This window comes from Echiichthys vipera, assembly GCF_963691815.1.
Source record: "Echiichthys vipera genome assembly, chromosome: 23".
NCBI classification, from domain to species: Eukaryota; Metazoa; Chordata; class Actinopteri; order Perciformes; family Trachinidae; genus Echiichthys; species Echiichthys vipera.
In genome coordinates this window covers 3,463,120-3,475,467 of record NC_139848.1, presented here as the reverse complement: position 1 = coordinate 3,475,467, position 12,348 = coordinate 3,463,120, and the positions used below count along the sequence as shown (strand labels likewise).

The following is a 12,348-nucleotide window of genomic DNA, read 5'->3' as shown; positions in this document are numbered from 1 at the left end:
GCAAATGCATGGGGATGTAATGGATAAACTGGTATTTTCCATTCAAAGATATTGGTACGTGTTACCATTTAATGTATCAAACTGAGAAATATGCTCTGAATGATGGAGTCACATTCAACAGCTTTCCCCTGCTACAATAGAAACAAATGGTCATTTTTCATTTGTGCACCAGCTCTGTCCGTGCGTTTACTGCCACCTGCTGGTGGAAATGAGACAATGCACAGAGGATGCTGATGCAGTTTTCCCTTCAATTTAATGAATCTTTATTCACAGCATTTCATCAATAACTCTATCATCACATGCCTCGACTCAATCACACCCTGACACCACCCACCTCCAGGACCTCCACCCTACCTCCAACAATCTTTCATGTGATCTACAAAAATAACTCATTTGTAATATCTGTCTCAGTCATGCTGAAACACTGCATTGCTGACAAAATTGCTTGAATTATTAAAGGATGCAGAAACTTTAAAGGTCCCCCTCCTGAAAAAGCCCAGTCTGCTCTGATTGCTCAGCGTTTCCGCGTCTTCCGCATCTTCCATATCTATGCTTATGCTCCCAACGTCTCCGCATTGCCACCGCAGTTGGGGAATGACTGACTTTTTACAATATGGGACCTTTAAATTAAATATTCTGTTGATTCTGAATATCACTGGCCACATAGACATTGTGTTAACTGTTTTAAGTGCACAGCCAATTCAATTCAATTCAATTCAATTCATTTATAGTGCCAAATCATAACAAAAGTTACTCAGGACACTTTACAGACAAGTAGTGTTTATGTAGTGCAAAAAACTGGAACCATAATTCACGCCATGTGGTCAACTAGTTGAGCATTTCTAAATCAGGGTGCAGGTGAAAATACTATCAAGACAAACCGACAGATCTTGCAGTGGCTGACTACACCCCGTCCTTGGTCTAAAAAAGGAGGAACTTCCCTACCCGGAGAACCGGTCAGGTCACTTGACAACATGAACTTCACCTTACTTCTTAGGTCAGAAGTTACACATGTGGCATTGTATATGTGTGATGTAAAGTGGCAACAGTAGGACATTTTTTGTGTTGCCATTAAGGCAAACAGATCAACACAATCTCTACATACACACACAACTTACATTACAGAGAGTGGCAAATGGACAAAACGGATATATAAAAATATATAATATATATGTTTTGTTCAACCTCTAAATCAATGAATTTCACTTTGTCACATAAACAGTTACATCTTCTTTCAAAAGTTGCTTATTACTATCATTATGTTTTGTCTTCAAGTGTCTTTGAACACCATGAAAAGTGCTTTACACATTTTATGTATTATTATTATTATTATTATTATTAGAAATTGTCTACGAATAAAAACACCTGTGCAAACCACCCTGCTTTACCTATCGCATCATGAAAACACCCACATTTCTCACTTCTGGCTGACAATGGTGCGGGCAATGAGCTCTTTCATGATCTCGTTGGTGCCTCCATAGATGGGCTGAATACGGGAGTCAACAAACGCTCTGGAGAGACAGAAGAGAGAGACCAGCTCAGCAACTTGTGGATGGACTCGCATACAAAAACAGTGCATTCCTCCTCCCCTCCCTGTTACACTTACTTAGCGATGGGGTACTCCCACATGTAACCCCAGCCTCCGTGGAGCTGCAGGCACTGAGTGGCCACTTTGTTCTGGAGGTCAGAAGCCCTGAGAGAAAACAGAGGACATCAGCACATGGCCTGTTTTTGAATTTAGAAGCTACCTAATATAAAAACACATTCTCACCAGTACTTGGCCATGGAGGCCGTGGCAGCATCCAGGCGTTTCTCAGAGTGGAGCTGAAGGCAGTTATCTACGAAGGCTCGGCCCACGCAGATCTCCGTCTTCAGCTCTGCCAGCTTGTGTTGCACAGTCTGTGGAGCAGAAATAGAAGCAATGATATTTGTTCTCCTTACAAAATGTGATTCTAAGGCCAGGACATTCATTCATTCATTCATCTTCAACCGCTTGTCCCTGTCATAGTCGCGGGGTCGTTGGAGCCGATCCCAGCTGACATCGGGCGTGAGGCGGGGTACACCCTGGACAGGAAGCCAGTCTCATAGAGAGGGCACATAGAGACGAACAGAGACAGACAACCATTCACACCTAAGGGTGATTTAGAGTCATCAATGAACCGAACACCTGCACGTCTTTGGTCTGTGGGAGGAAACCAGAGAACCCGGAGCAAACCCACACAGACACGGGGAGAACATGCAAACTCCACACAGGAGGGCCCCAGCCGGGATTCAAACCAGGATATTAGCAGGAAAGAAGAACAGAGCAGATCTTATCAGTCTTGAGTGGTTTGGTGTGTGTGCTGAAGAGAAGTCTAAAACAGTAGCTGAATAAAATGAGGACCTGGACTTCTGAAAAACATGGCTGCCAGTCAGAGCTAAGACAGAACCTTACACACAGACAAGACTTCTCAAAAACCTTAATGTACAGACCTGAAGATGAGCGATCGTCTTGCCGAAAGCCTTCCTCTGCATCACGTAGTTCCTGGTTTCCTCAAACATGAACTCACAGCTCGCTATGGCCATGCCAGCAATGGCCAGACGCTCCTTTGCCCCAAAATGAAAAAATAATTTACCGTGAAACTAACCGCAACGAAACAATGAATTCATTTGATCAACTGAAATGAAACAAAGTAACTACAAAGGGAATTATGCAAGTTACTAAACACACTTGCTTACACTCTGATGCTTCTGTTTTGGGGATAATCATGCCTTAAGTTTTTGTTGCCATTGCTGTTCGTCCACCAAAGTATTTGCTGTATTTGCAATTTTATACATCCATAATATTCAACAGCAGAGTAATGTTGGACACCTCCTCTTTACACTGGCACACATGACCCAGTATACACGATAGTGGACAGGTGATATACACATTCAGGCATGTTAATAATTTCTGATACCCAGCTAAAACCCTGTGGACAGAGGTTGTTTTTGTTTTGAAACCCCATTAAAAACGTATCTCTGTGGAAGTAGCCTTTGGTAATTGAGTTCAACATTTTTCCCATGCTCCCTTTCACCTGAGGCAGTTCGTTCATCAGGTAGTAGAAACCCTTGTTGACTCCCCCCAAGAGGGCGTCAGCTGGAAGACGCACATCCTCAAAAAACAGCTCAGCCGTGTCCTTTGGAAGAAGAAGAATAAAATAAGAGAGAGTAGAGCCACAGTATCTGCTATAACCCAGCGAGAGGTCATGCAAAAGACTGGTGGGACTGCTATCATCCCAGGCCGTTGAGCTCCAGTACCTGGGCCTTTAGACCAATCTTCTCCAACTTGCGCCCTTTCTGGAAGCCCTTCATGCCATTCTCCACCAGGAACAGACTGATGCCATGAGCCGCTGTCTTTGCCTCGCGGTTTGTCACGGCCACCACCACCACCAGGTCAGCCATCCAACCATTTGTGATAAACACCTGGAGAGTTGAGACGGAAAAGACTTTAAGGTGATGTGGAGACCCAGTGGCAGTTTATTTAGCTTTTATGACTCATTACCTTGTTGCCATTGAGGATCCAGTCGCTGCCATCCTTCTTAGCGTACGTCTTCACACCTTGAAGATCACTGAAAACATAATGATGCCTCATCATCAAAGCTACACCGCATTAGTGCTATGCATGCTGATGTTACATCTTGAGTCCCGACCTGCCCGCTCCTGGCTCTGTCATGGCGATAGCGCTGATGCATTTCCCAGCGGTCATCTCGGGGATGAAGCGTTCAATCTGTTCCTTGCTGCCATAGTTGGAGATGTAAGGCATGACAATGTCGGAGTGCAGGCTGAAACCTGGGCCTGTGCAGTTGGAATACATTCTGTGGGTAAAAAAACATCATTAAAACCAGTTTGTGTCTGATCTTATATCAGTTAGACCAGGGGTCTGCAACCTTTACTATCAAAAGAGCCAGTTTGCCCCCTCTTCCACCAGATACAATTACTCTGGAGCCAAAAACACATATTTGGATGTCACAGCTTATTAAGGTTTACAAATAGTTCTATAATAGTTCTATGCTATACATGAAATTATAGGATTTCTCACCACGTATCGAGCATACCGGTAAGACATCATCATGTCAAAGCAAATTAGAGTCCACCGACACTATTTTGCTCTGATTATTCTTTGGGGGGTATTTACTGTATCTACGGTTAGCCTACGGACAGCGCGGGTCAGAAACTCAAGATTAGCCTCCTGCAGTGAAAGGCGCTGGGCCATAGACGTAGGATGCGAAGCATATTTTAGTTTCACTTAATATTTTTTTTAAATCGCCTTGAACTCCAAGAGAACAGGTGCTTCCTTTGAAAGACTGTCTACTGTGCTAAAAACCCAAACATGTTATTTATTTCCATTTTAGTTTTTGGCAAAGCTACAGGGAGCCACTGAGAGGGGGCTGAAGAGCCACGGGTTGCAGACCCCTGAGTGAGACTAATACAATGTTGACAACTCACTGCTCCTCCCACGTGACAGCCACAGAAAACAGGTCTGCTCCAATGCCACCATGCTCCTCTGGTATCATGACTCCAAGCAGGCCCTGGTTACCAGCCTTCTCCCACAGCTCCCTGCTCACCTGACCGGCCTTCTCCCACCTGGAACAAAGAAAAAGAGACTGCAGAGAGGTGCGGAGAGACTGACAATGAAGGTTTTAATTCTCTGTGCTCTCTGCGACAAGAAACGTCAACAGTGCCAAGCCTACACCTACTCCTTGTGGTATGGGATCACTTCCTCTTGATAGAAGCGCCGGACGCTCTGTCTGAAGATATCGTGGTCCTCGTTGAAGATCCGACGGGTCCCGATGTCCATCAGGCTCTTGGCGCTGGAGGTCTCGGGACGGGTTGAGGGGGCAGGCTGTCCGTGCTCCTGGGCCTCATTGTGCTGCAGCCTGTGGAAGGAGTTCAAAATGTTAAAACACAGGAAGTGGCTGATAAACAAAAAGGGTTAAGTTTGATATTAAGAAACATGAAAGTAGGACTGAAACAAATATTATATATCATAACATGAAAGCTGAATATTCTCATTATCAGTTGTTATTGAGGTTATTCTCATATAAGACAAAAAAGCAGCAATATTTTCCTTGAGAAATGACAAAAAACAATCATTACTAAAACAATTTAAAACACATGGATTAATCGACTAATTGTTTGAGAGTCCAGGATTCGTGTTTTTACGTAATTGTACCAGAATAAAGTCTTAAATCTCTATTCTACAAAATGTATATTATATTTTACAGTATATTTAGAGTGTTTTTTAAAGATATATTAATATAGCATTAATAAAAATAAATAAATAAAGCTGCCACTATATATTTGTATGTTGACACTATTAGTACACTAACTATAGTACCTTTACTTTGTTGTTTTTCAAAGAGCAGTTGATTTGCACTTATTAATGTGGATTTTCAAAGTAAAGCTCTGTCTGCTAACAGGTGTAAAGTGTGTCAAAGGTTGTCACGTCCACAGGCGTTGCTGCAATTTCAGTTTCCGCCTTAAAACTAATACATTATTCATATATTTCACCTCGCAGCAGTCACAGAGAGCACCTGTCCGCGCCCGGAGACCCTCCTCAGCCCATAAACACAGGCTTTACTAAGTTTTTTAACAAACATCCTCGACAAAAACAAACAAACTCAGACGGGAGAAGGTAGAAAGCACACAGGGCGAAGATCGTTTGAGCGGGAATCCAAAATGGCGACGTATCACCCTGTGATCGGTCACTGGCTCCTTCTTTCGGCTATAAAACTACATTTTAACCCTTAACGTATGTTCTGTGTAGCAGAGTGAATACGTTTTGAATTCATTATGTCGATATTTATTTAATTTGTGTGCCATTTATTTCAAATAAACGTAAAATGTGACTTTGAATCCCGTTTTCACACTCGAGGAAAAAGGTCGTGTCCATGACAACAGCAGCAGAGTGAGACGTCACGCTATTAACTGATCTCAGCGCACGGATTTCTTCTTCTACGAATCCCTGTAGGCGCAACATACTGTGTACGTGCTCAGCACTGACACCTAGTGGTAGCATGAAAGCGTTACAGGAAATATATGTTTTTTTATTATTTATTATTATTATTATATTACAAATGATCACATACCCTTTAATGTTAACCCAGTTATTTCCTCTCTCACCTCTGCCTGACAGAGAACTCTGCTCTCTCTACTGTTATTTTTGTTTTGTATATATTATTATTGTTATAGTGTATTTTGCATATTTTGTTGTATATATTAGTATTGATTATTGTTTATAGCACACTGTGCACTGTATATATACACTAAGTATGTATTGGATTCTATGTATGTTATGTACAAAGTGTTTATTTGCTGACCCACTACTGCTGTTACAAAATCATTTCCCAGTCTGGGATCATTAAAGTCATTCTATTCTATATGTAATAATATAAATATACTATATATAAATATATAATATATACTTTAAATGTGACTTTGTATCGCCCTTTTACACTCCTTTCATTATATGAAAAAAAATGATTATGTATTCTAGTTTTTTCTATTTTTTTAGTTTAGATAGTTTATTTTGAATATGTGAAAAAACAAAATGATCATACATTAATGGGCAGTCATAAAGAAAAGGAGAGAAAAATAAATGTACAATAACAAAGTAAAACAAAGTAAACTGAAAAAGACATAAATTCTGTTTCCATATCCGAAAAGAAGTGGGAAGAAGTATAAACTTATTTAATTCCGCCCCTTTTTAATAAATATTACTGAAATAACACTTATTTATCTATAAAGTAATAATAACAATAATAATAACTTCCATGTGTCATTCTTCAATTAACCTTGTTCTGTATCTAACAAAGCATAATTCTATTACAAAGATATCTATCTGAATAAAATATTATATTATTCTCTATATTATTATAATATATAACACACACTCACACATACTGACGATGACACAGAGTACAACATAGCCACCTAGATAAACACACACACACACACACACAAGGACGCACACACACACATACTGAAGATGACAGAGTACAACATAGCCACCTATATAAACACACACACATACACACGGACGCACACACACACACACATTCAGCAGACATGGGAGAAATCAGGGTGAAATAGGAAATCATTAAGGCGTAGTGACGTAGTATTTTATGCAGCCAAAATAAGATTCACCCTGTTATTTTGGCACATGGTAGAGATCTAATATGTGTAACAAAATTAAACATGTAATTAAAATAGAGAGCAGCATCTCAGGCTCAGAGAAACACCGTTCCCTCTATCACAGGGACATTCCTTTCCACACACCGTCACCCTGTAGCACTAGAGTTTAAAATACACACCGGGGCCTATAAATCATCCGTATGTGTCAAATATAAATCCTGCACATTGCGTATACCGTACAGAGACATGTACACATGCATATATACTATACATAACTCCGACCAGCATTGACGTAGTGTAATACAATATGTCACCTGCCTTTCAAGGGCGAACCTACGGATCTGATGCACTAATTACGTTCATACTAGTGTAAGAAATACATTATTTCATAGTGCAATAATTGCATGTGTTATACTGCAATAAATACTCCTATTCTAGTACAAAATAACAGTGAATTTATCTATTTTTTAAACCTTTTTAGAACCTGTTTTGTTGTGGTTCAGGTTGTTTTTCTGTGGTATCTTCCTGTTGGTATTGCACTGATCAGGAGTAGTGTTTGTCAATTGTGCACTGTCCTGTAGACACCTGTGTATATGAATTCTACCTCAACGTCTCATTTATGAGAGAATAAATGGGCTATTTTGGTCTTGCTTTATCTTTAAAATCTATATTTTACTGTTGTTCTATACTAAATCGCATCTATGTGGGCAATAAGAGAACAAGAATCAAACCAGATGGGATGTACGTTGGAAAAGTTTATTCTGAAATGAACATGAGTGACAATAAATAAAACTTTTCGGGGAGGTGGGAGACGTTTGGCGGTCTATCCACAACCATTCTCCAGCACCTTTGGCATTGCTGGGCTCAGCGATGGCGTGACTGAATGAGGTGGCGGTGGGAAGGGAGGGATCTACCCTCACTTGATGAGCGGTCATCCCTTCTCCCCCGTTCCTCACCCCATGCGGCGTGTGGAGACGTGCCCCGGGTGGAGAAAGAGGCCGAGTGATGGTGGTCTACAATGGAGAGGTGATGTCCAGAGAGAGGAGGGCTTGAGACGAAATGGTAAGAAAAACAAAATAAACAACAAGATGGGTTCGCTTCAGCATCCCTTGTACATAGTCCTTGTCTTTCCTTGGTTGGTCTTTGATACAGTGTAGATGTCCTGAACACCGACGGGCTGTCTGTAGGTGAGCTACAGTTTCTTCAGCAATCCTACTGCTGGCCTCTTACACAGACATGATGTGCTTGACGAAAGCTGGAGAAAGACAAACGTGTTAAAATCTTTGGCATTATAAAGTTATAAAGAAGAAAAAGAGGCTAATGCATGCTGGGAAATCAGAGCTTACCCTCATAGTGGATACTGCCGTTCTCGTCCTCCTGGCCGGTCATAAGAGCCTCAATCTCTGACTCGTTCATCTTCTCTCCTGTAGACGTACAAAGATCCATGTCAGGGACTCCATTACACACACACACACACGCGCATGCTCACAGGCTCAGCAGGCTATATTTGTGTGCTTCTATATTTGGGGAGACTCACCCAGGGTGGACAGCACAATACGCAGCTCAGCGCCCATGACTGTGCCGTTTCCCTCCTTGTCGAAGACACGCAGGCCCTCAACGTAGTCGTCATAGCTACCCTTGGGGATGGCGTCAACCTCCTTCAGCATGGGCAGGAAGGCTTCAAAGTTGAGCCTCTTGTTGGCCATGTCTGTGGAAGAATCACACACGGAGGGCACCGTCAACCACCGTGCGTTTTGGGTCTTCGTTTGCATTTTTGCACGCGTGTAATGGGTTCTCACCGTCAGCGGATGGGTTGCCAAGAATCTTCACAACGTCCTTGTTGGTGGGGTTCTGGCCCAGGGCGCGCATGATGTCAGCCACCTGGTTGTAGGCCACCTGGCTGTCACCGACTCTGTCGAAGAGGCCAAAAGCCTCCTTGAAGTCTGGTCAGGAGAAGGAAGAGAGAACTTAGAGTTAGACACCAAAAAATACAAAGTGCTCACAATACTGAAGTGGCTCCACACGCTGTAGATGTGTGGGCTCACAGCAGGGAAAAAAGACCTGACTGTCTAATGGTTATACATTAGCCAAGGCTATTGGACATGAAAAAGAACCATTATCATGTTGCCATTAAAAGGTTATATTTAATTCTCCTGGTACGATGTCAATGCTAGTAATGTTCTCCTTTTGAGCCCATTAAATCCATCGCCTTTGGGTTTTCTATTCTTAATTTTGCTTCTCAGTCAGCGATGATAGCTATGCGATGCCCCACTGTCGGAGGATCAAAGTCTGTAGAAGCCACACACTTCTGTCATTGTTCCCAAAGAATTGGAAGTGACAGCTGTGCCCGAGCAGAAAGAGGAAGGTACGGCGGGACAAAGCTTTGCTATTTCTATGAATCCTCCCAGGAAGCCAATTCAAAGTGACCTTTTTGACAGATTAATGGTCTGAACAGCAGCAGGAACAGCTGTACCAGCCCCCCCCCAACCCCCCTACCCCCCTCCTATCTGACCCCTCTCCATTCCTGCCTCCCCTTGCATTTGGGAGGCATTTAGGGAGCAAACTGATCCACCCTGACAGTAACCCAGTCCTTATAGAGGCATGCCCCCCATGGCCCAGGCTCGAGTTGACCCTAAGAATGCTGAATGCGTTGTAATCAACACCTCGTCTTGCATTGCCTGCATGTATTACACTGTCGTATAAATGTACCAGAATGTGCAGAAGCTGCACTTTTCTCTACTTCCTGTGTGCAAAGCTCGCCACATTAAAAGTCCAGGCAAACTTGACAGGAAGCATGTTTGCCCTCCAATTGGGACATTTTGAACTTTGTCCCTTTAAGATGATTTTTAAGAAAATTTCCAGACAACAAAAAACCTTTATTTGGACACATTCCACATTGGCAGAGCCACACTAAATGCCTTCCACCAAATATATATAGTAATGTTTATAGAGGACACATCTTTCAGCATTGGGAAATAAAAGCACTTGTGTAACGGGATGCCGCTGGCCGGGCCTGCATCTTAGACCTTGACCTGAGAATTTAACACGTCTGCTGTAAGGGCCACAAGACAAGGCTAGGGCGGCTTAGAATAGACATATCTCAAATTCTCCTCGACAACTGGACGAGTCCGCAGAATGAAATGTCCTACGGCGGTCTTCAGGAGCTTTCTTCATGCCTACATCTACTTTTCAGGGGGCGTACGGAGGAGTTTTACCAATTAATACGGACTACACTAGGTAAAAGCCTGCAGCTGCTCTGAGTTTGGGGGGCTGCAACATAACCTCTTAAATGTCACCCCGCAATCCTGATCTCCCCTAAGATGGCGGGAGATCAGGATTGTCACACCACTTTTGTCACATGCCAAGACATTTGTAAAGCGATCTAGCTGTCTCTTAACTTACCCTCAATCTGGTCAGCTGAGAACTCGGCCTGTTGTGTGGAAATACACAGAAAGGCACAAAACGTACACACAGGGAACACAGAAAATGAATAAAAACAAATGATTCATGAGTTTTAACAGCTGAACAGGCAAAACATACTTTATGTAACATTTCTTAATGATGCTAAATGAAGAATGTATTCCTGTAAAATGTCGAAAAATGAGCTAAATACACGTAATTGATGATGAAGTTATAGGTTCCTTGCATTTAGATAGAAGCCTACTAAAAATGTGGATGTGTTTCAAATGCCAAAGGAACTTTTTATCACAATTTATAAAGTGCAGATTTTCACAGGAACATCAGAAATGACTCCGCTCTAATCAAGATTTCACTGGTGCCAATCAAGTCCCAATGTTGAGCTTATTTTTTGGAGAGATGGTTCCCGAATCCATGCCACAAAGAACTGGTAGAAACAAAAGTAACTCCATCGGCACCGCCCCACCCAAAAGGTCCAAAACACAATTATGTACACACCATTTTGGAGAGAAGGAGCTGGAGGAGCGCAAAGGAAAGGAGAAGCGAGGCTGAAGTCCCAAGACAGAGTGGTCCTGAGCCATGGTCAAAGCCCCCTCTTATTTATCCCGGGCATGTGACGTGTCGTGTGCTAATAGGGCGGATCGGATGACACATTGGAACATCTTTAACTTTCTTAGGGCAAACGGAAAGGAGAGCTGCGCGTCCTGTGCAGTGGGAGTAGGCCTTTAGAAGGGGACAGGGGTATTTTTAGAAGGCCAAATAACTGTGTCAAGACTGTGTCTTGCGTCTCAAGATTTGAACTTTTTATTTCTATGAAGAAAACAAATGCTTTCATTCGCTCGACAGCCGAAGATTAGTGGGTTTTTTTGCACGGTTCAACTGCAGTTCACACGTCAGTGACAGTGCAGAAGATTCAGCTACCTGGTGGTTCACTTCTGAGGGGCTCCAGACCCAGAGCCCCTTTACAAGGTGGTATTTTTAAACAGTGCGTGCTCCTCCTCTTATGGAGAAATAACAGCAGGGCAAAAAAAAAACTTTTGAAAAGTTGATTCCATACAGGCAGGTATTAAGTGGCACCTTACATATACTTTTGTAGTACTGACGTATGAGTTTTATGGACATTACATCCTAAAAACCCAGAAAGATATGACTGCATGTGTATCTGCAACATGTAATTAAGAGAAAGTTCATGTATTTTGAAGTTAAAGTGAGAATAACATGCATTGGAGTGAGACTGAGGTCATAAACGATAGTAATAGCTGACGTCACCTAGTTTGAAAGACTTGACTGCATAAAAACAACGTAAGTCAAATGACCCAAGCACATCTCCACCAGAACTCTCCATGGTGCTGATCGTAACATCAGAAGGAACCTACAATTAAAGCACCAGACGCATAAAACACAGGTATAACGTTTGCTATAACACCGGAGTTCATGAATGATGGTTCTGTCTTAAAGAGAGTTGAATGCAAAATCAGGAAATGTTATGTTTAGGGGTTTTTAGCAGATGGTGGAATTGCACTTACATCACAGCGTAGTTGATCTCATTAATAGTCAACAGGTGGAACGTTTGCTATAAAACTGGAATTATTTTATGTCTTAATTAATTAATATCTAATGTCTCTGTCTTAAAAAGAGTTGAATGCAAAATCAGGAAAATGTTGTGTTTAGGGGTTTTTAGAAGATCGTGGATCTCATTTATAGTAATCTAAATGTAAATATATTCATACATTATGTCTTATTTGATTTATTTTTTACTTTTAAAATGTGTTTTTG

At 42.0% G+C, this 12,348-nt stretch overlaps 2 protein-coding genes across 2 annotated transcripts; both read right to left on the bottom strand.

The window, feature by feature from the left end:
• Nucleotides 1–252: 252 nt before the first annotated feature.
• On the bottom strand, nt 253–5,674 carry acadl (acyl-CoA dehydrogenase long chain). The gene is made up of 11 exons (XM_083937663.1): nt 5,533–5,674; nt 4,719–4,898; nt 4,468–4,605; nt 3,672–3,836; nt 3,524–3,590; nt 3,280–3,444; nt 3,057–3,158; nt 2,473–2,586; nt 1,772–1,899; nt 1,607–1,693; nt 253–1,511 (listed from the first exon to the last, which is right to left on the bottom strand). The coding sequence occupies exons 1-11, from the start codon at nt 5,619–5,621 to the stop codon at nt 1,418–1,420; spliced, it is 1,329 nt and encodes a 442-aa protein (XP_083793789.1). The 5' UTR covers nt 5,622–5,674; the 3' UTR covers nt 253–1,417.
• A 2,216-nt stretch (nt 5,675–7,890) lies between these two features.
• On the bottom strand, nt 7,891–11,183 carry mylz3 (myosin, light polypeptide 3, skeletal muscle). The gene is made up of 6 exons (XM_083938115.1): nt 11,071–11,183; nt 10,558–10,585; nt 8,955–9,098; nt 8,693–8,863; nt 8,502–8,579; nt 7,891–8,410 (listed from the first exon to the last, which is right to left on the bottom strand). The coding sequence occupies exons 1-6, from the start codon at nt 11,071–11,073 to the stop codon at nt 8,382–8,384; spliced, it is 453 nt and encodes a 150-aa protein (XP_083794241.1). The 5' UTR covers nt 11,074–11,183; the 3' UTR covers nt 7,891–8,381.
• Nucleotides 11,184–12,348: the final 1,165 nt, after the last annotated feature.

Excerpts from the sequence above, each read along its gene's own strand:
- acadl (XM_083937663.1), bottom strand. The coding sequence starts at position 5,621 with ATGTTTGTTAAAAAACTTAGTAAAGCCTGTGTTTATGGGCTGAGGAGG. Across the intron at positions 4,899-5,532 it reads CTCTCTGTGACTGCTGCGAG|GCTGCAGCACAATGAGGCCC; the intron begins GTGAAATATATG and ends CTCCTTCCACAG. Across the intron at positions 1,694-1,771 it reads GCCTCCATGGCCAAGTACTG|GGCTTCTGACCTCCAGAACA; the intron begins GTGAGAATGTGT and ends GTTTTCTCTCAG.
- mylz3 (XM_083938115.1), bottom strand. Across the intron at positions 8,864-8,954 it reads TGGCAACCCATCCGCTGACG|ACATGGCCAACAAGAGGCTC; the intron begins GTGAGAACCCAT and ends ATTCTTCCACAG. Across the intron at positions 8,580-8,692 it reads TATTGTGCTGTCCACCCTGG|GAGAGAAGATGAACGAGTCA; the intron begins GTGAGTCTCCCC and ends GTACGTCTACAG.